The 27,671-nt window shown below is 37.2% G+C and overlaps 1 protein-coding gene across 1 annotated transcript; it reads left to right on the top strand.

The window, feature by feature from the left end:
- Positions 1-760: 760 nt before the first annotated feature.
- On the top strand, positions 761-27,295 carry LOC127653531 (WAS/WASL-interacting protein family member 1-like). Its single transcript, XM_052140226.1, is given in 10 exon segments — positions 761-895; positions 1,006-1,091; positions 12,095-12,174; positions 12,289-12,400; positions 12,403-12,417; positions 13,604-13,762; positions 14,773-15,519; positions 23,361-23,570; positions 25,471-25,584; positions 25,751-27,295. Coding segments are annotated over 8 exon segments (1,455 nt in total). The 5' UTR covers positions 761-895; positions 1,006-1,091; positions 12,095-12,129; the 3' UTR covers positions 25,804-27,295.
- Positions 27,296-27,671: the final 376 nt, after the last annotated feature.

Consider the following 27,671-nt stretch of genomic DNA (forward strand, 5'->3'; position numbering starts at 1 on the left):
ATTGTATGGACCTACAGAGCTGAAATATTCTCCTAAAATCTTCATTAGTGTTCTGCAAAAGAAAGCAAGTCATACATTTCTGGGATGGCATGAGGGTGAGTATACTGTTGAGAGAATTTTCATTTTTGGGTGAACTACTTCTTTAACAAATTACTTGGAAAGAACTATATCCACTTTACACATACACAGATATACCCAGATGCATAGTCATAAATATAACAAAACATAATATAACATATAACGTGTTTTATATAATTCAGCAATATGTACATATGATATAAATAAAGTCAACCAAATCAACAAGAGTGGAGGGTAAAAAAAAAAAAACAAAACACACACACACAATCCCCCCTTTTAACAAATCATTAAAAACAAAAAGGCTAATCATGCAGGCTTGATTGAAAAATAGAACATTTATCTTGTAATGCATACGATATTCCTCTTATCATAGTGTTTTTGTTGTATTACTGTAATATGAATATTATCATCATTGTTTTTGTCAATTGCATTATTATTTTTATATAATTCTATGCATTTTCATGCTTTTTTTCTGATAAGCAATACGAAATGTTTGAATTCAATCTAGATAATGTTACCACACATTTATTCCGAGCTCAGCTTTTCTGTCTCACACACAAACACGCTGTTTTGACAGCGCAGCTCGAGGCGGTCTCGCGCATCTGGAAACGGTGCATAACAGACGAATTTCCCGTATAAAGGGAACGAAGAGTGGATGAATGAAAACTTGGGTAAAGAACGAATTAGGAGATCTCGCGTCTCGCGCTCAGCTTCACTCATTTAAAGAGATGTGATACTGGGGGGATTTACTGAATTTCCCCATGCAATGTGAATTCGCTTCGAAAGTTTTCCCCCCAGTAAATGCGATGATGGGACTGTAAGTGAGCGCAGCGCGCGCGGGCGGAAACAGTGGGGAGTTTTGTGTGTGTGTGTGTTTTCTGCTACGAAGGAGTGGCCCAAAGCTTGTGTTCCTCTGTGTTTGTGTAGATGCTTCAAGATGATGATGATGATTGTTGCTGCATTTGGTCCATGAGCAGCTCTGCAGGACGCGGGGGAAAAGACGCACAACGCCGGTGAGTGTTAGCGTGGGCTTGTTACTTATAAAAACTTGCAACTTAAGGAACTAATTTGATGCCCCCGTGTTTTATTTACTCTCCAAAACTTGAAAGTATTCGCTTAGTTTGTTAATGTTCGGATAAAGTGTAATTGCTTAATAGCCAACTTATTTTTTATCCACAAAAGCGCGAGCACCGCCAACTTTTAGGGGAAGAAAGTTCTCCCCCACTTCCTGTGCTGCCAGTTTGTGCGTGTGTATGTGGCAGGGTAAACGAGTTAAATCTTTTTTCTCTGTATTTTTAGGGAAGCAAAAATGGAATTGTTTTTGTCTGGCAATCAAATCCTACTAAACATCTGCACATTGTGATATATTGTAGCAGAGGGTCCAATTCTAAAGACTGTTTGTTGCTGTTGGAGCATGTGGTTCTAATTTGAAAGGCCATGGGTTCTCCACAGTCTGATCCAAAGCAAGTCATATGCTTTTTTTCCTTCCTTTTCTCCTTTTTTCTACTTCCTTATTTATGGGAACGAAAGGCTATGGTACTTCTGTGCTGTCAATTTTACTAATGATTCAAAACAGATTATTATTCATTATTTTGCAAATTCACTTCCTTATATAGGTTTCATAAAAGCGTCTTGTTTTGTATTGTGTGGGTCTGAGTGTTTACTCATGTGGAATGCATTGTAAAACATAAAAGGCACACTTCGGAGTAAATGTCAGTGAGTCTAAAAGATTACTGCTATAAAAATATACTTAAAGCTGACAACCCGTGAGGCTTTCTTAGTTCACCCAAAAATGAAAATTACCTCCTCGTTTACTTACCCTCATGCCATCCCAGATGTACAGTTGAAGTCAGAAGTTTACATACACCTTAGCCAAATACATTTAAACTCGGTTTTTCACAATTCCTGACATTTAATCGTAGAAAACATTCCCTGTCTTAGGTCAGTTAGGGTCACTGCTTTATTTTAAGAATGTGAAATGTCAGAATAATAGTGGAGAGAGTGATTTATTTGAGCTTTTATTTCTTTCATCACATTCCCAGTGGGTCAGACGTTTACATACACTTTTTTTAGTATTTTAACTAAAAGTTAATATAACTTGGGTCAAACTTTTTGGGTAGCCTTCCACAAGCTTCTCACAATAAGTTTCTGGAATTTTGGCCCATTCCTCCAGACAGAACTGGTGTGATGGAATCAGGTTTGTAAGCATCCTTGCTCACACAGGCTTTTTCGGTTCTGCCCACATATTATATCGGAATGAGGTCAATGGCCACACCTTGACTTTGTTGTCCTTAAGCCATTTTCCCACAATGTTGGAGGTATGCTTGTGGTCGTTGTCCATTTGAAAGACCCATTTGTGACTGAGCTTTAACTTCATGGCTGAGGTCTTGAGATGTTGCTTCAATATATGCACATCATTTTCCTTCCTCATAATGCCATCTATTTGTGAAATGCACCAGTACCTCCTGCAGCAAAGCACACCCACAACTGCCATATTCTATGGCTTGCAAGCCTCACCATTTTACCTCCAAACATAACAATGCTCATTATGGCCTAACTGTACAATTTTTGTTTCATTACACCAGAGGACATTTATCCAGAATGTAATATCTTTGTCCCCATGTGCACTTGCAAACTGTAGTCTGGCTTTTTTATGCCAGTTTTGGAGCAGTGGCTTCTTCCTTGCTGTGTAGCCTTTCAGGTTATGTTGATATTGGACTTGTATTACTGTGGATATAGATACTTGTCTACCTGTTTCCTCCAGCATCTTCACAAAGTCCTTTGCTGTTGTTCTGGAATTGATTTGCACGTTTATCACCAAACTACTTTAATCTCTGGGAGAGAGAATGTGTCTCCTTCCTGAGCGGTATGATGGCTGTGTGGTCCCATGGTGTTTATTCTTGCGTACTATTGTTTGTACAGTTGGGCTGTATTTCAGAAAGCAGGGTTAACTTACCGTAACATATACACTGAACTCTCGGTTGATTAACCCATTTCTTTCTTTCTCTGGGTATGTTGGATCCAGAACACCTGCACAGGGTTAGTTCACTCAACCAAGAGTTTGAAACTCAGAGTTTGTGCACATTTATGGTGTACTTTGAGTTTCAAACTCTTGGTTGAGTATAAAATAATGCTCGTTTGCAGTCATTAAAACTTAAAGTTCAGCTTCGCTGAAATATGGCGCGCCGTTCTTCTTCTTTGCACGTCTGTTTCCATGGTGACTCGTGGATACAGTGATCTGCTGAGAATGCCTTTCTGAGTTTGTGCACATTTATGGTGTACTTAGAAAGGCATTCTCAGCAGATCACTGTATCCACGAGTTTGCTTAAGCTTTTAATTGGCAGACATTACCTACATATGGAATGTCATTTTATAAATAACATTCATATTCACTGACTGAAGGAACTGTAAATAGAATGTGGGTGCTATAATTTTTTATTAGAAGGGTTAAATATAAAAACATAAAGCCCTGTCTTCACAGTGAAGAGTGTGGGGGACTTTTCAGTGTGTACTGCATTAAAAATATTACAGTATTAAAACCTTCCCATTAAAAGTTAAAGCACAATGTGCACAGTTTGTTTACTTTTGAATGCAAATCTGCAGTGTGAGACTGGAAATGCCAGAGTAAAGAAGATTTGTGAGGTAAAGATTGCAGTTTACCGTAATACTGACTTAAAAACTATAATATTGTGTGTAATCTAAACTTTCTCGCCCACTGTGCCACTATTAAAAGGGCACGTATGCGCTGACAGCCTCTAAAATGCACTAACATCTACCTGAAATAAACTAACTCTGGAAAATTACCTATTACGGAGTAGGTTATGTTCAGAGAGTAAGTTGATATGGCTACTAACATACCCTGAAAGTTACCTCCGTTTTTGGAACCGAAAGCTGAGGTTATACGTTAACTTATCCGTAAACATACCTAGGTATGTTGCATAACCTGCCTTCTGGGGTACACCCCTGGTACCTTCAGTCATTTGGAAATGGCTCCCAAGGATGAACCAAGACTTGTGGATGTCCACAATTTGTTTTCTGAGGTCTTGGCTGATTTCTTTTGATTTTTTTGATTGATCTTTTGATTGTCAAGCAAAGAGGCACTGAGTTTGAAGGTTGGCCTTAAAATACAGCAAAAGTGCAAAAGTTTTAGGCACTTCCAAAAAGTGCATAAAGGCAGCATAAATGTAACCATTACACTCCAGTGGTTTAATCCACATCTTCAGAAGCGATCTGATAGGTACCCTGCCCAGTAGGTGATGATATGCAAGGAAAATGTGAATCACCATAAACAAAAGATGAAAAATGTGGAAGTGAATGTGGAAAATTATAATAAAAAAGGACTTCAATATTGATCTGTTTCTCACCCTCACTTATCATGTATCATAGTCTTAAGACATTGATTTCATCACTGGAGTTGTTTTGATTACTTTTATATGGCCTTTATGTGCTTTTTGGAGCTGGTTTTTCTGGTCACCATTCACTTGCATTGTGAGGACCCACAAAGCTGAAATATTCTTCTAAAAATCTTTGTTTTTGTTTAGCAGAAAAAAAGAAAGTCATACACAACTGGGATGGCATAAGTCTGAGGAAGTCTGTGTATATGATGAGAGAATTTTAGGTGAACTACTCCTTTAAAGAATTGTATTAGACTATGCCTCAGACTTCGGAATGATTCTCCTAATAATACTACTATTAAGCATTACCTTATATAGATATGTCAAAAATAGTAATAGTAGTATGATATGCCATTTTTAACTCCCCTGACTGCTGATTTCAACCCCATCTTGTCCTGTGATTTTTGTTTTCATGTGGCTTACAGCAAGTGTGAAATTTGACACTGTTATACAACTGTGATTGGATTACAATCACTGTGCACTGCTGACAGTAGGCATGTAGTTTGTAGTGAGGACTGAAGTAGAAGTAAGCCATTTTAGGTTTCAAAAACCGCACAAATAGAGTTCTCTCTACATTAACTTCCTCTCTTTGAGAGAAGTACTGATATGACTTCTACTTCTCTATTGTTTGCCTCAGTCATCTATTCAAGCAACGTGTGTGATGCAGAAATCATGTGATGAATCATTGAGATCAGAATCAAATAGAAACCTTTATTTTGCTCACAAAGTTTTTTGCATATATACAGTGAAATTTATTAGTTTTCACATATCCTAGCTAAGCTGGGGTCAGAGTGCACCCATTCAATTCAAGCTTGCATGTAGCCAGAGGTGTCAACAATGATGAGTGTCAGAACGGAAGTGGATAATACAATACATGTTTTTGGCTTGAACATGCTCACGTTATGCTAGTTAAGCATTTCTAAGCCACTTTTTGCAGACAGCAAGCATTGCAAAGAGCAAATGATAGAAATTCTGCTTTACAACACATGGTGCTCTGTGGGTGGCCCCTTCCTGTATGATTCTGCATGTATGATGTAGCAAATTTGTGGGCTCTTTGAAGGACTCCACCCATCTCAAGTTTTTACTTGAATTAACACGATGAGAGTTTGGTGTATTCAGTTTAAAGCTGATGCGTTTTAAATACTTAAAATGCAGAGTCAACTATAAATAAGGTTGATTTCACAGATGTGCTCTGTTCACTGTGACACTATTAAAACATTTCACTGTTTGTTAGAGCTGCAAGTCCAGCCTGACACGGCAATATGGACCCTTTCCACAGACTGTGATGACGCATTTAAAAAAGTAATAGTGGAATTTTTCTTTAGTTGTAGGAGCAAATGGGAACACAAAAATAATATTTGCTGTGGTCTCCCAATCACCACTAGTACTTCCATGTTGCAAACCCAGAAATCTGAGTAATTCCAACTTGTAACTCTAGTGGCACAGAAATTACACACTTCAGCTTTAACCTTTGAAGTCAACATGAAATCAAAATTGTTCCTTTTTATATTCAGTTATGAGAAGGAATGCAAACGGATACCTCTCTCCAGGTATTCTAGATCTCCTTGGTTTGAGTGATACAACTGGACCAGACATAAAACTATTGGCTCAGTCAATTTAATGAGTTTGAGGCAAATTGCAAGGATTCCTTGCCACTGCTGAATTATGAGCGCCACTGCTGCTATTTCACATGGTTCTTTAATATTCTTGACGGAGCATAAGTATTGCTAGATCTGGTCGGAGAGGTTTGCGGACCGCATGGAAAGAGCACTGCCATGGTTGTCCCTGCATTGAACATTTTTCGACGGCCACCCAAGTGCAAGGGGAACTTTTTATGATAATATCCAGTTCGGCACTTTACACACGCTAAATATCCTTCCATCTACACTCACCTAAAGGATTATTAGGAACACCTGTTCAATTTCTCATTAATGCAATTATCTAATCAACCAATCACATGGCAGTTGCTTCAATGCATTTAGGGGTGTGGTCCTGGTCAAGACAATCTCCTGAACTCCAAACTGAATGTCAGAATGGGAAAGAAAGGTGATTTAAGCAATTTTGAGCGTGGCATGGTTGTTGGAGCCAGACTGGCCGGTCTGAGTATTTCACAATCTGCTCAGTTACTGGGATTTTCACGCACAACCATTTCTAGGGTTTACAAAGAATGGTGTGAAAAGGAAAAACATCCAGTATGCGGCAGTCCTGTGGGCTAAAATGCCTTGTTGATGCTAGAGGTCAGAGGAGAATGGGCCGACTGATTCAAGCTGATAGAAGAGCAACTTTGCCTGAAATAACCACTGCTACAACCGAGGTATGCAGCAAAGCATTTGTGAAGCCACAACACGCACAACCTTGAGGCGGATGGGCTACAACAGCAGAAGACCCCACCGGGTACCACTCATCTCCACTACAAATAGGAAAAAGAGGCTACAATTTGCAAGAGCTCACCAAAATTGGACAGTTGAAGACTAGAAAAATGTTGCCTGGTCTGATGAGTCTCGATTTCTGTTGAGACATTCAGATGGTAGAGTCAGAATTTGGCATAAACAGAATGAGAACATGGATCCATCATGCCTTGTTACCACTGTGCAGGCTGGTGGTGTAATGGTGTGGGGATGTTTTCTTGGCACACTTTAGGCCCCTTAGTGCCAATTGGGCATCGCTTAAATGCCACGGCCTACCTGAGCATTGTTTCTGACCATGTCCATCCCTTTATGGCCACCATGTACCCATCCTCTGATGGCTACTTCCAGCAGGATAATGCACCATGTCACAAAGCTCGAATCATTTCAAATTGGTTTCTTGAACATGACAATGAGTTCACTGTACTAAAATGGCCCCCACAGTCACCAGATCTCAACCCAATAGAGCATCTTTGGGATGTGGTGGAACGGGAACTTCGTGCCCTGGATGTGCATCCCACAAATCTCCATCAACTGCAAGATGCTATCCTATCAATATGGGCCAACATTTCTAAAGAATGCTTTCAGCACCTTGTTGAATCAATGCCATGTAGAATTAAGGCAGTTCTGAAGGCGAAAGGGGGTCAAACACAGTATTAGTATGGTGTTCCTAATAATCCCTTTAGGTGAGTGTATATCTGCTGTATTTTCATGGTGCAATTGAAGCCTGGTTTTCGCTTGAGTTTGGCACGTACCATCACTGAACCACTTGCTGGAGTGTGGGTTTCCCTCAATATCATGGCGCAGACCAAAAAACTGATCCATTAGTGAGAAGCGTTTTGGAGAAAGTCTAACCTTTCAAACAGTAGACCGCACTGACATGCTAAACAGCATTGAGCACCAAAGAAGCAAAATAAATGTATTTTTAAATGGCACACCTTCATCCTTGCTAAAATTTATCACAATTTTACAGTAGTAACATTAGAAGTGATATTATGACAAAAATGTTATACTTTCATAGTAAAATCAATAATGCGGACCCAAGGTCTTCAGTGCTTGGCCTATATGGCATTGAAAAGTCTCGGTTTTAAAGTCTAGACCACCAAGACTTGTGGACTAATCCTGCACAAAGTTTCCCCCCTGTGTAATATACATTCTGTTTTAGTGATGTTTGATATTAGGAAATAAACAGGATAATAAATATAAAAGGCTCATATTTATAAATGGTCTCATCAACTTTTGGGAGAGAAAACTTAATGTATCTTTTGCTGTTATGTTCTTTTGTTGCTGCACAATTAATAAAAAGAATGAAGATTAAATGTATGGCTGCTAAAATGAACTAATCATGAACAGTGTTAATTTCAGCATTCGATTTAGATTTACTCCTGTTTAATAAAATAAGTTTAAAATAAAATAAAAATGTCAGTGGTTGAGCATTGTAACCAATCGCAGACATGATGAGTACATAAGCCTATCAATAATGGTGCAACTAAACTTAATTATTAGAATTATCCCATTATAATATAATGACATGACATAGCAATAATTAAAGTTCTTAGCTTGTTTTTGGCAGTATAGCATACAGAAAAGTTACGGATTGTAATTTAGCCCAATTTTTTTTTTCAATTAATTGAAATTAATAATCTTGATTACAATATCAAGGAAAATAATCAAAATTACCATTTTTGTCATTATCGTGCAGCCCTATGTTCTGTTAAATCGGTGTATTTTATCTATTTGTATTTATGTTTAATAAAAATGGTGGAAAAATAAATCCTAGGGAAACACTGTTGCTCTGATTTAGTATGTAATGGCTCTAATCTTTTATACTGTTTGGGACAGATATATTATGCAAATTGGGCCATAGGGTTTAACTGCTACAAAGGTGAAATGCATTATGGCCTTGTATAAGACACTGCCACACTAAAACACAGACCTGGAAGAAGTTCCGAAAAGAACATAATGTCCAGCCAAAGTGCCTGGCATGATGACATTTCAGACTGTTGTCTGTTGAGCAGCATTTGAACAGTGCAGCTGTATCAGGTTGAATTGCCAGCATTGCATTTTACATAGTCTATCTCCACTGTGCTCGCTAAAGACACTGGAATGTAAATAAAGTCCCTGTCCAAGAACTTTTACTGTGCAGAATCCTCTTTAGTCCTCCCCTCCACTCCATGCTCCCTCTCCTCTCACCCTTTCTTCTTGTTTCTTTCTCTCTTCCTGTCATCTTCACTCTTTGCCCTAATCTGGATTTCTCATATGGCTTAAATGTGAAGTGCGTAATTTCTATGTTACTAGAATTACATCAAAATGATTCGCAAGAATTACTAGACAAAGAAAGTTTGATGTTCACCTGAAAAAGCCTTGCCTGAAAGTTTAAAAAAGTGTTAAAGCCTTGAAATTTGAGAGCCATTATGTTTGTCAAGCCAACATAACGACTGTTTTCAAACAGGTTTCCTGAACACTCCTCCTGTCTGCTATTGGTCGGAAAACAGACACAAACTCACACCAGTGGTTGAGCCAGTGTTGCTGTGTTGGGCTGCTCAACCAATCAATGCAAGCAATGATTTGATAGCTCCTCAGAGCTACAGTGCTTTTAATTTTAGGGGGCATTAACCAACAAATGGCTTTTAATATAGAGAAAAAATTACATCACCTTTAAATTACATTTCTGCTTGATTGAGATTGTACTGAATTCCTGACAGTGTGTAATCCGTAACAATGGTACTTTCCACAGTATCATGAATTTCACTTCCCACTGCATTTGCATTAGTGAGCAGAGCATTTGCCATGCTGACGGGATGTCCGCTTACCTCAGCTCAGAATTTAATACAATTATGAGAGGGAAACGAGCGAGAGAGAGAGCGAGAGAGAGAGCGAGAGAGAGAGAGAGAGAGAGAGAAATAAAGAGGAAGTGAAAGAGAGTAGGGGAGAGAAACGTAATAGTGTGTTGTGGCTGTCTGTTACTCGTGCTGTTAAACTTGAGACATCTTGAAGGGATGAAAGAACAGATGGTATAAAGAGCTTGTAAACTGTGAGTGTCACCATTCATCTCTCTGTGTGTATCTGCTTGTTCTCTTTTTCATTCTTTCTTTAAGGGTTAGTGTCACAAAAACATGTCCAGGTCACATTTGACCCTGAAATAAAAAGAATAGAATAAGAAGTTGTATTTTGCTGAAAGAAAAGGTCCAAGTTCTTATTCCTTATATTTTTAATATAATCATTTTTTTGTGATTCCCGATGTTCTCAATTAAATTGTCATTACTGTAATAGTCATTTGTGGCAGTATTACAGTAAAAGGATTTCAATAATACATTGTTTTTTATTGAAGAATATATTAAAGACAATAAACACTGTTTATGTATAAATACTTTATAATTTAAATAATACATAATGTTTAAAACATTAAATACGTTTAATTATATTTTATTAAACAATACATATTTATTAAACACATTATTAGTGGAGGTGGGGAGGGGGGTTTTTGTCATGAAAATACTGTTGTAAAAAAAAAAAAATCTTATTTGTCCATATTAAAAATAGGCTTTATACATAATATATTTATATTTTATTATTATATTGGGCTAAATTATTACCCAGGTTTCAAGTGATTTATCTTTTAAATCATTCACTTTTTCTTTGTCTAGATTTTGTTTATGTATGTACACTGGGGGCCAAGAGTTTGGAATAATGTAAATATTTTTCCAAAGTGGTATTGAGCTGATTAAATGTATAGTCAGGTATAGTAATAGACACCTCACATGTCCTCCGCTGACAGCTTCATTGAATTCTACATGCTCAACACCAGTTTCATGTACAACAGTAAAGAGAAGACTCAGGGGTGCAAGCCACGTTTGAAACAAAAGAAAAGTGTGTTATGGATCTTAACCCATTGAGCTTTTATGGGATCAGCTAGTGTGAGAAGTGCCCAACAAGACATCTATGTCGAGTGCTACAGGAAGTGTGGGGTGAAATGTCACCTGTGTATCTGGACAAACTGACTGCTAGAATGCCAAGGATCTGCAAATCTGTCATTGATGCACAAGGAGGATGTTTTGATGAGAACTCATTGAAGTAGTTTAAGAAGTTCTGATTTCTTTTTATTTCTTTTTTATTTTAATTGTACTTTTTCACATTATTAATGTCCTGACTATACATTGTGATCAGTTGAATGCCACTTTGGTGAATAAAAGTACCAATTTCTTTCCATAAGAGCAAAACCTGTTCATTATTTGAAACTTTTGGGCACCAGTGTATGTATATGATAGAGAGAATGAGAAGTGAGCGGTACAGATGCTTGAGCTCTTCCTGTTTACGCTCTCTTCCAGAAGTTAACTCTGAGGGACCTTCATAGAACTTGCATATTGAGAGAGAAAGAAGAAAGTATGTAATTGTGGGTGTTATGAAATGGTGTGATAGAATATGGTGTTAAAAACATTTCCTTTAGTGTATTACTTTATTAGTTCATTCAGCTTTGTAACAAAAAGCTTGTGTACAGTAACATGTTATGTGTTTGTGAGAGAGTGCTTACATAAGTAGTGTCGGTATGGTATCAGTATGTTTTCTACATCTCAGAATTCACCTTTTTGTTTTTATGGACTTTCCCACATTTTGACAACACAAAAAATTTACTTGAATATAACACTATAGGATATATACAGTATAATATAATATGAGAGAGAGAGAGAGAGAGACCTCTCACCACTGAACCATTGCAAAAACTTTGCGGCTGTGTGAGACCACTATGAGTCAGTTTGGAAGGTCATGTGGCATGGTTAGAGTGTAGTCTACAGTGATTTAGTGATTATGAATTTGGCCAGGTTTTTTTTTTATTTTATTTTTTTAGTGTGGTGGTGTTTCACATCTTGCTAATTATGCCACAGTTGGGTTTTTGTTAAGTGTTTTACTAATACGTAGGGTTATGTTTTTTCTTTTTTTCTTCTTCTTCAAACTTGTCCTCCACTGTTTGTAATGCAAACATAAATCAGTTGACTTGGAAAAGTATGCTATGACTTACGTATGCTATTACTTATTACAAACTTTGCCTTACAAACGTAAACTTACAACTTACATTGAAGGAGGGATCCAAGATCACCCTAGAAACTGCACAGCAACGCCCTGGCAACCATCCAGCACCCCCTTGCATCATGGTGGCAAGCACCACTCATGTTTTCTGGAGCTTATATAAAAACTTGTGTTTTTCTTTCTGTTTGTCAGGTCCCATTGAGAGGTGGTGATTCCAAAAACAAAAAATGCCAGTGCCTCCCCCACCTCCCCCACCGCCCACCCTCTCTCAGGTACATCCACAAATAATTACACAAACAAATGACCTTTTCACACATATTAAAGGTAAGTAGCATCAGTGTTTTCTTATTTGCACTGATGCAGTTTGGGTTTGAATCCACTCACAGGCGAACACTGAGAAGCCGGCCTTGAAAAAGTCAGAGCAACAGGGCAGGAACGCTCTGCTGTCTGACATCAGCAAAGGAGCAAAGCTGAAGAAAGCTGTTACTAATGACCGCAGTGCCCTATACTTGATCGTAAGATCTGTGTCTTATTCTAAATATACACAAATATGTATTTTAAGTTAAACTTTATTACATTTTTTTTATCACTCAAAATGTCAGCAAGTTTTCTTGCAGGAAAGAAAAAAATATGTTTATGGAACCATTTCCCACCTTCTCTTTGACACTTAGAATTACTTGTTACTGTACTGTTAATGGGATAGTTTACCCAAAAATGAAAATTCTCATTTATTCACGCTCATGCAATTCCAGATGTGGATGACTTTCTATCTTCTGCAGAACACAAACAAAGATTTTTAGAAGAATATTTCAGCTCAGTAGGTCCATTCAATGCAAGTGTATGGTGACCAGAATTTCAAGGCTCAAAAAAGCACATAAAGGTAATGCAAAAGTAATCCACGTAAACGTACGCCAGTGGATAAATCTGTATCTTCAGAAGTGATAAGTTAGATGTGGGTCAGAAACCGATCTATATTTAAGTTTTTTTTACTATAAATTCTCCTCCCTGCCCAGTAGGTGGCGATATGCACGAAGAATGCAAATCAACAAAAACAAAAGAAGAAGAATATGAAAGTGCTAGTGGAGATTAAAAGTAAAAAAGGAATTAAATATGGATTTGTTTCTCACTCACACTTATATCACTTCTGAAGATATGGATATGGATTTAACCACTGGAGTCATATTGATTACTTTTATGCTGCCTTTGTGCTTTTTGGAGCTTAAAAAAATTTGGTACCCATTTTGTGAAGGCCTACTGAGCTGAGATATTCTTTGTTAGTGTTCAGTAGATGAAAGAAAGTCATACACATCTGGGATGGCATATGGGTGAGTAAATGATGAGAGAATAAAAATATTTTAAATTTGATAATTTCTTAAAAATGTATTTTAATACTTCTGCGTAAGTGAACTCAATTACGATTGGTTATGACCTCTTTGCATGTGAAATGTTGGTTTGCTGTCAAGTGAACTATAGTTAGCACTGCCCCATTCTTCAAAAGCATCGTCTTTGTTCACAAAACAATACATGATTAAATGTGTCACTCAAAACAGTTTTTTCTATAATTTAAAGAGCTTAGTGCAATAAGAGCATATCATGGTTATCCTCTAGTCTAGCCTTTTCTACCTTGGTGGTTGCAAATCATGGCTCTTGTACACATCCATTTTTATTCAGTAATATTTACTGCTGTATTTGTTTTGACAGAACCGAAAGGTGGTGGTGGAGGAGGAGGTGGTGGGTCTGGAGGTGGGGGGGGTGGTGGTGGTGGAGGAGGAGGAGGGGGGGGTTTTGGGGGTGGATCCCCGGCTGGTCTAGGTGGGCTCTTCCAGGGGGGGATGCCAAAGCTGCGCTCCACTAGAGATGGTAAGAACCCACACATGTATTTTAAAGCACACTCAACTTCAGACTCACTAGGAATGCACCTGCAGAATATAGAAATCTGATAGATTTTATGTATTGGTTGATAACCAATATGTATATATAATCTTTTGTCATTTTTTCTTTTTATACTGTACATTGGCCATTGTAAAACTCTAATTTTGAATTTTACATGCTAAATGAAATCTAACATCAAAACATTATAATGAACAGTTTAAATACATGAATAACTGTAGTTATCATAACAAAAAAAGTATATTGTTTGAGTGCTCCAGCCCTAAACCTGATTCATTCTGTGGTAAAAAAGAAATCACTGACCATGTGAGTGTAACCATTAAACGACCTTTAAAAAGTGAAAAAAATAAAAATTAAATGTGCATTTAGATTACTGATCAATAATCAGAAAATTTTCCAATGATTATCGATCTGCATCAGCATTTTTCCAGATAAAATAGGGCTACTCGTTGCACAGTAGTTTTGGTAAAATACAACTTTGGTAAAGTGTGCGTGACAGGGTAACTTGAAGGGTTGCACACCGGATGCTTCTGGCGGATGACATGATGCGTTCCCAAATTAGAAATTATTATTATCTCTGCTCAAATTTCTGTAGTGCCACGGAGTCGCCATTTCTAATAATTCTTTTGTACAGTTACACCAGTTTCAAACACTAACCTGCAAACTCCTCAACGTCATTTTATTCACAACTTCCACCTACACCGCATCAGTGCGTCCTGTGTGATACCTGTGCCTACCCACAATGTTATGTTACCCCTTGTGGTCTCCCAACACTATGACAGTAAACAGAAGGCTAACTGACAATGAATTGGAAAGAACACAAATTAGGCTTCTAATTTAAATGTTGGCCAATGTTAATACACTATATAGATGCCTCTAAAATGTATAGAGAACATAACATGGCGATCAATAATTGATATGTTGATATTTTGTGACATTCCTAATCACTAAATAATTACATTAACGCTCTATTCTTTCAGACTCTGCTAGTGTCAGGCCTCCAGTTCTTCCACCTGGCGCTCGTAGCTCAGGTCCACGGCCCTTTGGGGGAGGATCTGGCTCGGCCCCTCGTTTTACTATGCCACGCAGTGAATCCGTTGACCCTCCACGGCCACGGATGACTCCACCCCGGCCTGAAACACCTGGTGGGCCACCTCCCCCTCTTCCCAGTGCCCCACGACCCTTTCAGAGTGGCCCACAGAGCAGAGGACCACCCTCACTTCCGGGGACACCCCGGCCAAGTTCCGCAACAAACCCTTCACCTCCAAACCCTATTGGTCGACAGCCTGCACCTCCACCTGTTCCGGGTGGATTTTGTCGTCCTCCTTCCATTCCTTCACCCCCAGTGAGCTACGCCGGCCGACCCCCTCCTCCCCCTGCCCCCGGTCGAATTGATGACCGTCCTCCACCTGTTCCTCTTGGAAACCGTTCATCTTTGCTCCTCACACGGGACAGCCCACCACCTCCTCCATCTACAAGTAGTAAACCAACTCCTCCTCCAACTCCTGCTCCTGCCTCACTGCGGCCACCTGCAAGCTCAGCACCTCCGCTACCACCGGGACGCCCAAACCCGTCTACTACCGAGGAGCTTGTACCACGCCTTCCTGAACGGAACCTGTCACTGGGCTCGAATCCCCCTGCCCCTCCACCTGGGAGATCCGGCCCCCTTCCTCCACCACCTTCTGAGAGACCGCCTGCATTTGGCAGGAATGCAACTGGGCGAACAGGTAAGGGTAGAGTATTTGCAGTGGTCCTCAACTGGTTTTGTTTTAGGACCCAGAATTTATGTTGACATCAAGTGGCGACCCAACACAATATTCAGTTTGAATTACATTTATTTGTAAAGCGCTTTACATTGCAAGTTGTTCAAACAATACATGTTGTTCCAAAGAGGCTTTACAAACCCCACAGTGAGAAAGCAAAAGGCAACAGTGGCAAAGAAAATCATCCCAAGATGTATAAGTATATAAGGAAGAAACCATGGCAGGAATCAAGAAACCTTAGGAGGAACTAAGATACTAGTACTTTGTCCAAAATTACAAACTTCACATAGGCTGAATAGGAAAATGGTAAATTATTTCTTAATATCTCTAAAAAATTGTATTGTATTATTGTGTTCCATGCACATTGTGGTCACTCAGCACAAACAATTTTTATCCTCTTATCCTTTGTCCAAATTTAATGTAGTCTGGAATGTACAGTGGGTACGGAAAGTATTCAGACCCCCTTACATTTTTCACTCTTTGTTATATTGCAGCCATTTGCTAAAATCATTTAAGTTCATTTTTTGTCCTCATTATTGTACACACAGCACCCCATATTGACAGAAAAACACAGAATTGTTGACATTTTTGCACATTTATTAAAAAAGAAAAACTGAAATATCACATGGTCCTAAGTATTCAGACCCTTTGTTCAGTATTTAGTAGAAGCACCCTTTTGATGTAATACAGCCATGAGTCTTTTTGGGAAAGATGCAACAAGTTTTTCACATCTGGATTTGGGTATCCTCTGCCATTCCTCCTTGCAGATCCTCTCCAGTTCTGTCAGGTTGGATGGTAAACGTTGGTGGACAGCCATTTTCAGGTCTCTCCAGAGATGCTCAATTGGGTTTAAGTCGGGGCTCTGGCTGGGCCATTCAAGAACAGTCACGGAGTTGTTGTGAAGCCACTCCTTCGTTATTTTAGCGGTGTGCTTAGGGTCATTGTCTTGTTGGAAGGTGAACCTTCGCCCAGTCTGAGGTCCAGAGCACTCTGGAGAAGGTTTTCAGTCCAGGATATCCCTGTACTTGGCCGCATTCATCTTTCCCTCGATTGCAACCAGTCGTCCTGTCCCTGCAGCTGAAAAACACCCCCACAGCATGATGCTGCCACCACCATGCTTCACTGTTGAGACTGTATTGGACAGGTGATGAGCAGTGCCTGGTTTTCTCCACACATACCGCTTAGAATTAAGGCCAAAAAGTTCCATCTTGGTCTCATCAGACCAGAGAATCTTATTTATCACCATCTTGGAGTCATTCAGGTGTTTTTTGTGTCTTGCACTGAGGAGAGGCCTCCGTCGGGCCACTCTGCCATAAAGCCCCCGACTGGTGGATGGCTGCAGTGATGGTTGACTTACTACAACTTTCTCCCATCTCCCGACTGCATCTCTGGAGCTCAGCCACAGTGATCTTTGGGTTCTTCTTTACCTCTCTCACCAAGGCTCTTCTCCCCCGATAGCTCAGTTTGGCCGGACGGCCAGCTCTAGGAAGGGTTCTGGTCGTCCCAAACGTCTTCCATTTAAGGATTATGGAGGCCACTGTGCTCTTATGAACCTTAAGGGCAGCAGAAGTTTTTTTTGTAACCTTGGCCAGATCTGTGCCTTGCCACAATTCTGTCTCTGAGCTCTTCAGGCAGTTCCTTTGACCTCATGATTCTCACTTGCTCTGACATGCACTTCTTCTTCTTCTTCTTCTTTCGTTTATTGGCGCGTTGCATTCTTAGTGCATATCGCCACCTACCTTTGCTGTTATGCAGTCATGATTTCTTTTAATCAGGTTTTCCTTATTATTATTATTATTTCCTTTGATTCTTTCTCACATAATCATCCTTATTTATTTGATGCTCCATCTCATTCCATCTCCCATAGTCCGCTTGGCGCTACGTGTTCAGCTCCTCCAAACTGGACTATAAAATCTGGGACAAAACAGACCATCCTTATTCTAAACTAAATCCTTTCACTTAATCCAGTATTATATATGTATTTCATTAATATTCTATATCCTTCTCTATCCTTATTAAACTCATAACCTAACAAATATGATAAATCCCTATTAACCTTCCCTCTTTCATTTAAATATGATATCAATTCCTTCCTTTCCTCCTCATACCTTTTACAATCATATATCACATGCTCCACTGACTCTTTCTCCCCACAATTCTCACATAAGCCTGACTCATGAACTCCAATTATAAAGAGCTGATGCATTCAATCTTGAATGACCAAGTCTCATCCTAGTCATAATGACCTCTTCTTTCCTATTTCTACCATTTATGCTTTTCTTAGTATCTACCATTTTTTTAATATTATATAAGTATCGTCCCTTAATATCTGTATTCCACTTTTCCTGCCACTCTTTAATAATATTTTCCTTAATAATAGATTTAACTTCACTTTTACTTAATGGAACATTAAAATCTATTTCTTCCCTTTTTAAAGCATTTTTTGCTAACTCATCAGCATACTCATTACCAGCTACTCCTACATGCGCTGGCACCCAACAGAATCCAACTTCTACTCCTTTCCTTTGTATTCGCCATATTAATGAAAATATTTCGCACATCAAATCTTCTCTAGAAGTACAATTAGTAAGTAGTGATGTTAAGACAGAAGCAGAATCAGAGCATATCACTATTCTGTCAGGCCTAACCTCCTCTACCCATGTTAGTCCTATTATAATAGCGACCATTTCAACAGCATAAATTGACAATCTAGAAGTTAATCGTTTAGATATTGATATTCTGAACTCTGGAATATACACTCCTATTCCTGTAATCCCTGTTCTTGGATCTTTAGATCCATCAGTATAAATGTTCATACTTGCATAAAATCTTTCCTTTATGTACTTATTAACTTGAGACTTAATTATACCCATTTCCTCCCATTCCCATTTCTTATCTAATATTCCTAAATCAATTTTAACCTCAGGAATAATCCAGTTCGAACCTCTCCCCATACAGGTGACACACTACACTCAATATTTGCAATCTGATATTTCTCTGTTAACTGATTTATCTTCCATCCATATCCTCTCTCAATTCTACTTAAATATTCCCAACAATTATTTAAAACATCTTTAGCTATATTTCCTCCAGTGTAACTCATTAAAGATGTCCATAATACCAAAGACAGTTTCTCTCTCCTTAAATTCAATGGCATTTCATTCACTTCTACTAATAATGCATTGACTGGAGTAGTTTTAATTGCTCCTAAACATATTCTAAGGGCTCTATATTGAATTCTATCTAGACTTTTTAATAGTGATTCTGAAGCTGCCCCATAAATTATGCATCCATAATCAATAGAAGATCTGATCAAGGCTTGATATATTGTTAGCATTGAGTCTCTTTCTGCTCCCCATTCTTTCCCAGCTATTGCCCTCATCACATTTAAAATCCTCCTGCATTTTTTATCAACTTCCTCAATATGTTTTTTCCAAGTGTATCTCCCATCTAACCACATTCCTAAATATTTAAATGTTTTAACTTGTTCTAAAGGTTTCCCATACAATAGTAATTCATTATCCTTAAAATCTTTTTTTCTACTGAATATCATATAACATGATTTACTAGTTGACATTTTAAAACTCCATTCTATACTCCATTCTTCCACCTTTTTAATAGCTGTTTGCATACCTGACATCACTTGTTTGAAATTTCTTCCTCTCTTCCAAATAGCCCCATCATCAGCATACAGTGCACATCCCACACCATATCCTAAATTGTCAAAAATATCATTAATCATGATATTAAAAAGAATTGGACTTACAACACTCCCTTGAGGAATACCATTTTCTGCTTTATAAATTAAAGATTGACACCCTCCCACTTGAACTACAAATGTTCTTTCAAACAGAAATTGAGATAACCAATTATACATATTCCCATCTATTCCTATCCTTGAAGCTTTAATTAACAACCCTTCTCTCCACACCGTGTCATACGCTTTTTCTATATCAAAATACACTACTGCCATAATCTCTTTCATAGCTATTGTCTTCTCTACTTCATTACTGACCTTGATTAATGCATCCATGGTTGATCTTTTACCTCTAAATCCACATTGATACTTACTTAATTTACCCTTTTTCTCTAGATCATATGTTAGTCTATGAACTATAATCTTTTCCATTAATTTACATAAATTTGAAGTCAGAGCAATTGGACGATAACTTCCTGGGTTAGCTGAGATTTTTCCTGGCTTTAAAATTGGAATTACTACAGCTTTCTTCCATATTTTTGGAATAATTCCTTCCATCCATATTTTATTATATAGCTCAAGAATCTTTAATAATATATTATCTGACAGATGCTTTATCATATTATAGCTTACTCTATCAACCCCAGGAGTAGTATTTACACATTTATGTAAAGCTACTTTCAATTCTGTAAGTGAAAACTCTACATCCATACAGCTTTTATTGCTATTTCTTTTCTTCATTATATCAGGATTTTTGTCTAAAATTTCCTTTCTCCTTATCTCATATTCTTCTCCCAAATCTATTCTATGTGCACTTTCTAATACCTTACCTAACATGTTTGCTTTATCTATATCTATTACTGCAACTTTGCCTTCTTCAATTAAAACTGGTATTAGAGTAGACTTCCTTCCTTTCCCACTCATATTCCTTAACATATTCCATATTTTATCCAAAGGAGTATCTTTTCCTATGGTAGAACAAAATTCTCTCCATCCTTCTTTCTTCAGCATTCTTAATTATTCTTCTTGTTTTAGCTCTTGCTTTCTTATATTCCAACAAATTACTCATATTCATATTTTCCCTGAGATGTTTAAATGCCTTATTTCTTTCTTTAATTGCATTACTGCACTCTTCCTTCCACCATGGAATATTTTTGTTTTTCTGACCTGTCCTTCTTTGAGGTATATATAATGTTGCAGCTTCCATTATTATATTTGTAATTGAATCACAAAATGTTTCTACTGAATCTTTTACCACTAAATCTTTATTTTCTTCACAATGCTTACTAAAAGAATTCCAATCTGCCTTCTCATACAACCATTTCTTTTGTAGAACACATTCTGGATTATTATCAATATTTATTTTACAAATAATTGGAAAATGATCACTTCCAATTGTGTTCTCGCTATTTACTTTCCATTCACATAGGTCAGCCATACCATTTGATATTAGTGTTAGATCTATACTTGAAACCGTATTTTCTGCTACATTATACCTAGTACCTTCTCCTGTATTTAAACATACTAGTGATCTGTCATCCATGAGCTGTTCTATTACTTCCCCATTATAATCTATATTTGAGCTCCCCCATAGACAATTATGAGCATTGAAATCACCACACCATAATTCCTTTGTCTCTTTCTTAATCTTATCAAACAACTTAATAGAAATCTTCTTACATGGATTATAAAAATTATATATTACAACTGATTCTTCTCTAAAATATATTTCAACCACAACACATTCCATATCCTTGACCTCACTTAATTCCCTATAAATAGTTCCTTCTTTTATAAATGTTACCACCCCTCCCCTTGTTTCCCAACTCTATCCTTTCGAACAGACTTATATCCTGGTAGTACAAATTGCAGATTTGGCTTAAGCCAAGACTCTTGAACACAAATTACACTTGGTTTATGATCCATATCCAAAACAGTTTTTTTAGTTCTTGACCATTTGCTACAAGGCTCCTTGCGTTCCATTGCATTACATGAATCACCATTTAACTACTCAGATACCTGTGAAACTACTACTGCTGCTTCTCTAGTTAGAATTTCATGAATTGCGTTCACTGAAATCCCAGAGATCCCTAGGAATTCTGATGCAGCTTCTAGAATTGTTTTAATCTTGGCCGATCTGCTTGGCAACATAGCAGTGACATTAATTACCTTAACAATAAAGGCTAGAAAGTTCTCTTTAGTCATTATTAAAGTACTATCTTTTATATCACACTGTTGTTCTGATTCTTTAGCTTTCTCCATTCTTAGGTCCCTTGGGTCTTGATTGAAATTATCCCTCTTCTCTTCCCTCCTGACCTCCTTACTTTTACAGATCTTCACTGCTTCCGCATAAGTGACTTTATGCTCAGACTTGTATTTTTGTACTTCTCTTGCTTTAACTTGTACCTCACATCCTCCATATGCTGCACTGTGAGCACCTCCACAGTTGCAGCATTTTAATCCATTCACCTCTGTGCATTTATCATATTCATGCTCACCTCCACATTTTACACATCTTACCTTCCCCGACACACTGCAGCCACATGTCCTATTCAGTTGACATTTAAAACATCTCAATGGCATTGGGACATACACTCTTACTGGGTAACTTATATATCCCATTTGAACCTTTTCAGGCATTTTCCTTCAAATGTCAACAAGACACTTAAACTTTCTTGTCGTTGTCCTTCCTTTGTTTTATACAGTCTTCTCACATTAATAACCTTACCTCCTCTTAAATTCTCATACATTTCAGTCAGTGGATATATATGTTGGAATTCCATATATAACCCCTTTTTCCACCTTTTCTACTCCAATCTCTTTGGTTGTGACCTTTTCTCCATTCATTTCTTTAATCTTGAGAAGTTTGTTTTTTTCCCAATATCTTTCACTATGATCAAAACTCTCCCAAGTCCCAAACATTTAGCCAAAACAACTGACCCAATGATTTTATCGATTGCCTTGGATAGTCTTATTGGATGCAAATGTATTCCTGTACTCTTTTCAAATGTCAACATAACTTTGAATCCAGACTCCTTAACATTTTGTACAGTTTGCTCTCTTACAATTTCTTGATTTTCTTTTGTCTTTTTTTTTACTTTATCCTGCATTAGTTCCGTCATATCTTCGCTATCCTCTTGATCCTTGAATTTCTTACGTTTTGAATTTTTTTTCTTTTGGCTTTTTCCCAATACCTCCGTAAATCCTTCCCTATCCTCTATTATCGATTCTTCAGAATCTTCCTCCATGACTGCACAACAGCCGTCTAAAACTATCCGAAATACCTTTTTGGTGTTTTATGGCGGTTTAACAAACTTATCTTGATGGCAAACAAACGATCTCTCGTCTCCAGTCCGGTGCCTTGAACCGACCAACTCGCCTCCCGTCAAAAAACTCTGACATGCACTGTGAGCTGTAAGGTCTTATATAGACAGGTGTGTGGCTTTCCTAATCAAGTCCAATCAGTATAATCAAACACAGCTGGACTCAATTGAAGGTGTAGAACCATCTCAAGGATGATCAGAAGAAATGGACAGCACCTGAGTTAAATATATGAGTGTCACAGCAAAGGGTCTGAATACTTAGGACCATGTGATATTTCAGTTTTTCTTTTTTAATAAATGTGCAAAAATGTCAGCAATTCTGTTTTTCTGTCAATATGGGGTGCTGTGTGTACAATAATGAGGAAAAAAATGAACTTAAATGATTTTAGCAAATGGCTGCAATATAACAAAGAGTGAAAAATTTAAGGGGGTCTGAATACTTTCCACTGTATCTTCTTTCACCATGCATAGTTTTGTTTATGGTTTTCAAAGATAAGGGCATGTCTTGCAATCTGTCCATGTTGGTATCTGTCTAATTTCACTGGCTTATACAAAGTGAAAATACCATAAGGTTTGTCTTTGACGTCAACAACAAAAGATATGGGAAGGATTTTCACCTCTCATTTATAAGTTGATAAGCCTATTTATTTAGCTAACTATGTATGATTGTATGGTTTACAATATCAGAATAGACCTGTGAACCATTTCTGGGTTGTGACCCGTCAACTATGATCCAACTGTTTGTATATTTATATTTGTGGCTGTGTGTTTGTTTGTGTGCTCAGGTCCCCTTCCACCTCCACCTCCTTCAGGGCGTCCAGGAGGAGGAAGCATAAGGTCATCACCAGCTCCCCCACCGCCAAGCAGACCAGGGATGGAGCCTCACCGTGGTGGCAATAGACCACCCCTCCCACCCGACAGACCCAACTGTGGACCTCTACATCCTTCTCCCCCACCTATGGACAATGGTTACCACAATCAAGGACATCATATAGGTATGGGGATGTGTGTGAGTGATTATGTGCACAGAGTACTTGTTTGATTCAACCATTGATAATTGATTGGCTGGATGTTACAAAATAAAAAAACAAAGTTTATGATTGTTTGAACTACAACAATTTACCAAGAGGCCTTGTGATATGTGTAGTTTTACCCCTTTGGAGACAATATAAAATTTGTATAAAATGAATGCTCTGGGTTTAACCCTCCTATGGTCTTCATAAATAAGCCCTACCCTATGGTCCTCCTGGTCATTTTTGACCGGAAAGTGTAAAGGTGTAACTTTTTTTTTTTTTAATGTTAATAATGATACCATTTCTTCTTCCCTGAAGTAATAAAAATTAAATGATGCACTTCTTTTGGGATTTTATGCTATTTTGATCTTATTGACATGTAAATGTCTATATTTTACTATTAATTTGCATATGCAAATGTATTCAACTTTAGTACAGTAGAAACCTACACTATAAGATGAAACATAAAGAAAATCTTAGAATGTGAGAGATTGGAGGCAGATTGCTGCCGTCTAGTGAACAAATATAAATAACATGAAGAAAAAAGCAAAATCAAGGCACACTTCCAGATCAAAAATATGGTTAAAAAGCCTTTTTCAATGGCTATAACAATAACACAAACAACACACAAAAGTAACTTACTCTGGAAGAGTTCCTTGATTTTCCTTTTTTCTTTTTGGATTATTATTTCATCTTTCAAGAGCACTTTCATATGTTTTTTGAAGATCTTCAGAATTTACCGAATTTCGTTTTTTAATCTATAAATAACTTGACTTTAAAATTGTGACAATAATGGCCAGTAGGTGGCTGTAGTGTTCTATGCAGCCATCTAATGTGTAGTCTGATTGCTTGTTGTAACCTAATCTTATATTGTATCACAAGTTATACATTTGGATATGTATTTAGACATTATCAAACTATTATTTGTCAAAGTTTAGAATTGTTTTAATTGATTTGAAGTGTCAGTTTTTGTAGTTAGCATAGATTAACTGCAACATTTTAAAAATGAAATTAAGAGTATAAAACAGAATAACATTTTGAAATTTAAAACTTTCTATAGTTAACATTTATTTTTCTAATATTTTCTAGTCAGTGAGGTTATCAGGAAGGAAGGAATTACAATAAATGCAAAAAAGAGAACAAACAGTAAACTATAAAAAACAGTAAAACAACGTCTGTATGCTTTCATGCATCTGTTGCAGTGTGAAGTTATGCTGGCATGTAGTACCTTGCAGATTTATATTTTGCATATTTTGCACACCACTCTAGTTTTAATGTCTCTTGAGAGACAATTTGCACAACTTTATGTTTGTGTGTGTGTGTGTAATGTTGTGTGTGTGTGTAATGTTGTGTGTCCTGCTTCCTGGCTGTTTTAGTCTCACCATTTTTTTCTGTGTGTTTTTGTTCTGCATTTTGGGTGTGTTATTGTCTCACCCCTTCATTTCTTAGTATGTGTATGTTCAGCATTGTGGCTGATTTATTGGATTTATTTGACAAATTTCAAAATATTCTCGGTGTTATAGTTTCACCAGTTCATTTTTGTGTGTGTGAGGGGGTGTGTATGTTTTGCACCCTGTATGTTTTATAGTCCCCCTTTAATTTCTGATTGTGTTTTTTCTGCAGTGTGGCTGATATATTGATTGTATTTGACAGATCAAAAAAGAAATTGCTCTGTTTTGGACTTCATTTTCAGTGTGCCGATAAACTCTCTCTCGTACTCTGCACGGAAAATGTTATTTTCTTCTAAGAATCGCCGTCAAGATTTGCACCTCTCAACACTCTGATAAAACCGATATATCAGTCTTACTCCAGTATAGATCATGTAGCAGATTGATTGTAACAGTTGTGTATGCATTTGTTTTTGTTTGTATATTTATCCAAGATGAGTGGGAATCTCGCTTCACATTCCGACCTTTATCAGATCTTCCACCTCCAGAACCCTACATCCCCTGTCAGAAGACCTATCCTAGCAAACTAGCCAAGAACGAAAGCCGAGGTAACCAATCAGGGCCGTGTTTTCTGATCTTAACACTGACTGTTGTTGTGCGTGACTAAATTTACCTACAGCAGTCTCTTCCACATGCCACTGAATATTTGGAATAATGTGTGTGTGTGTGTGTGTGCTCTCTCTCTCTCTCTCTCTGTCTGTCTGTCTGTTTCAGGTTCTGGAAAGAAAGAGAGAGGTGCACCTCCCCTGCCTCCTATTCCTAGGTGAAAGAAATTGATTGTTTATTCAGGGGTTGACAAACCTTCCCTTTCCCAATTATCTACCAGTACCAATTTTCTCTGGTGCTGTCTGTACTATATGTACTCATAATGTTCTGCCAGAATAGTCCATTGATCTATTAAAGATGCATAAAAAAACAGCAAAGGGTGTTCTATAATGGACAAAATTGTCGTCATGTAATAGCCACTTTGTGCTAATTATTTTTTTTATTTTTTTTTGCTTTAGAGATTGATGAAAACAATTGTTTGTTTGCTTTGATATCAAGTGGTGAGATATAGAGAAATACTACAGCAGAGTTTTACTTTATATTTTTCAGCAATTTTCTGTGTTGGACAACATTTTGTTTTTTGTCTGAAAACCAATCTATAATTATAAATCAATGCAGACATACCCTTGGATTAAAGGTGCAGTCATCATAGAAGCATATTGTATTTTAATTTGATGGTGCTGTAATTGAAAACGTTAAAATAAATAAATAATGCAAAAGTAATCTGTGCTGGTCCCATTAGAGCATTGGTAATATTAGGAACCTTTTTAATAAGATATGATTTGTGGCGCCCCCTACATTCCAATTGCCAAACAACATGGTATTATAGAGCATTGAAATGCTATATAAATATATATAGCATTTATAAAATCTGTGGATTTTGTAGAGAGGACTAATCTTAAAATGAAGGATGATGTGCCTTACATTACCATGTAAGTGTCTTTATGTATTATGGGATTGTATCTGTGTTGTTGATGTAAGACAAAAAGCCAAGGATGTGTTTAAGAAGTGTTATATTTTATCATTTACATGTGCACTTGCTTGTTTTGTTTGTTAGCTCAGTAGTGCGGTGCCTTATGTATATATCAAAGATGCATGATGTCTGTCAGAGAGAAACTAAGCTTACAAAAAGTATAATCATTAAAATTAGGTACATTGTGTTAAATGTATAGTTTGCCTCTTCCTCAATGCACTTCTGGAAAGAATCAAGAAGCCAAGGTGAGGCGAGCTGGCTGGCCTGGCTTGACTGTTATAATATTCACATTAAGAGAAGAGTTGGCAAAAGCCTTCTAATGCAAAAAAGAAAGAAAAGTAAATTAGTCAGTAAAGGAGGACAATTACAGATTCAGAAGTGATAATATAACTCATTAAAGTAATGTAATGTAATTTCTGCAGTGTCTTAAATTAGATAAGAAGAAGTGAATGAGATGCAGAACAATTATTGCATAACGAAAAAAGAAAAAACATTATTTGACACCAACAAAATGGTGAGGCCTCTGAGTTATGATGTTGTGATTTGCACACGTCACTGACATCAGTGTGTGACAGATGCTTAATGCGATACTATAGAGGTTATCCTAATGTGCCGGTACGAGAACATTTCAGTTTCAAACAATATATTTGTTTTATTTGTACATTTTCTTTATTACAACCAATCTTTTGTCAAATAGATTGTTTTGATGAAAATGTTTTCTAAATAAACATTGAAGTAAAGATGGATTTTGTCCCTTTTTAAAAAATAAAAAAAAGTTCTTATAAATCTTTTTTACAGTGCTATACTCTATATGTAGCATTTGAAGTTTTTTCAGTAACTGTTTAATAAGATAGGAGCCAATTTGGGGGTAAAAGTCCCCTTTTCAAATGTCCCATCATGGTGACAAAGAACAACAAAATCATTGGGGGAAATATAGGATTCCTGTACTGCAATATATATATATATATATATATATATATATATATATATATATAGTGTAATTTTACCATAAGGGGAAAATGGATTTGTTTTGAGTGATGTGCAATGTGGGCCCAATTTGACTTCTATCCTATCTATTGTAATATTGTTTTGTATGTAAGAATATGTCTATACTTA

This window comes from Xyrauchen texanus, chromosome 13 (genome assembly GCF_025860055.1).
Source record: "Xyrauchen texanus isolate HMW12.3.18 chromosome 13, RBS_HiC_50CHRs, whole genome shotgun sequence".
Classification (NCBI taxonomy): Eukaryota; Metazoa; Chordata; class Actinopteri; order Cypriniformes; family Catostomidae; genus Xyrauchen; species Xyrauchen texanus.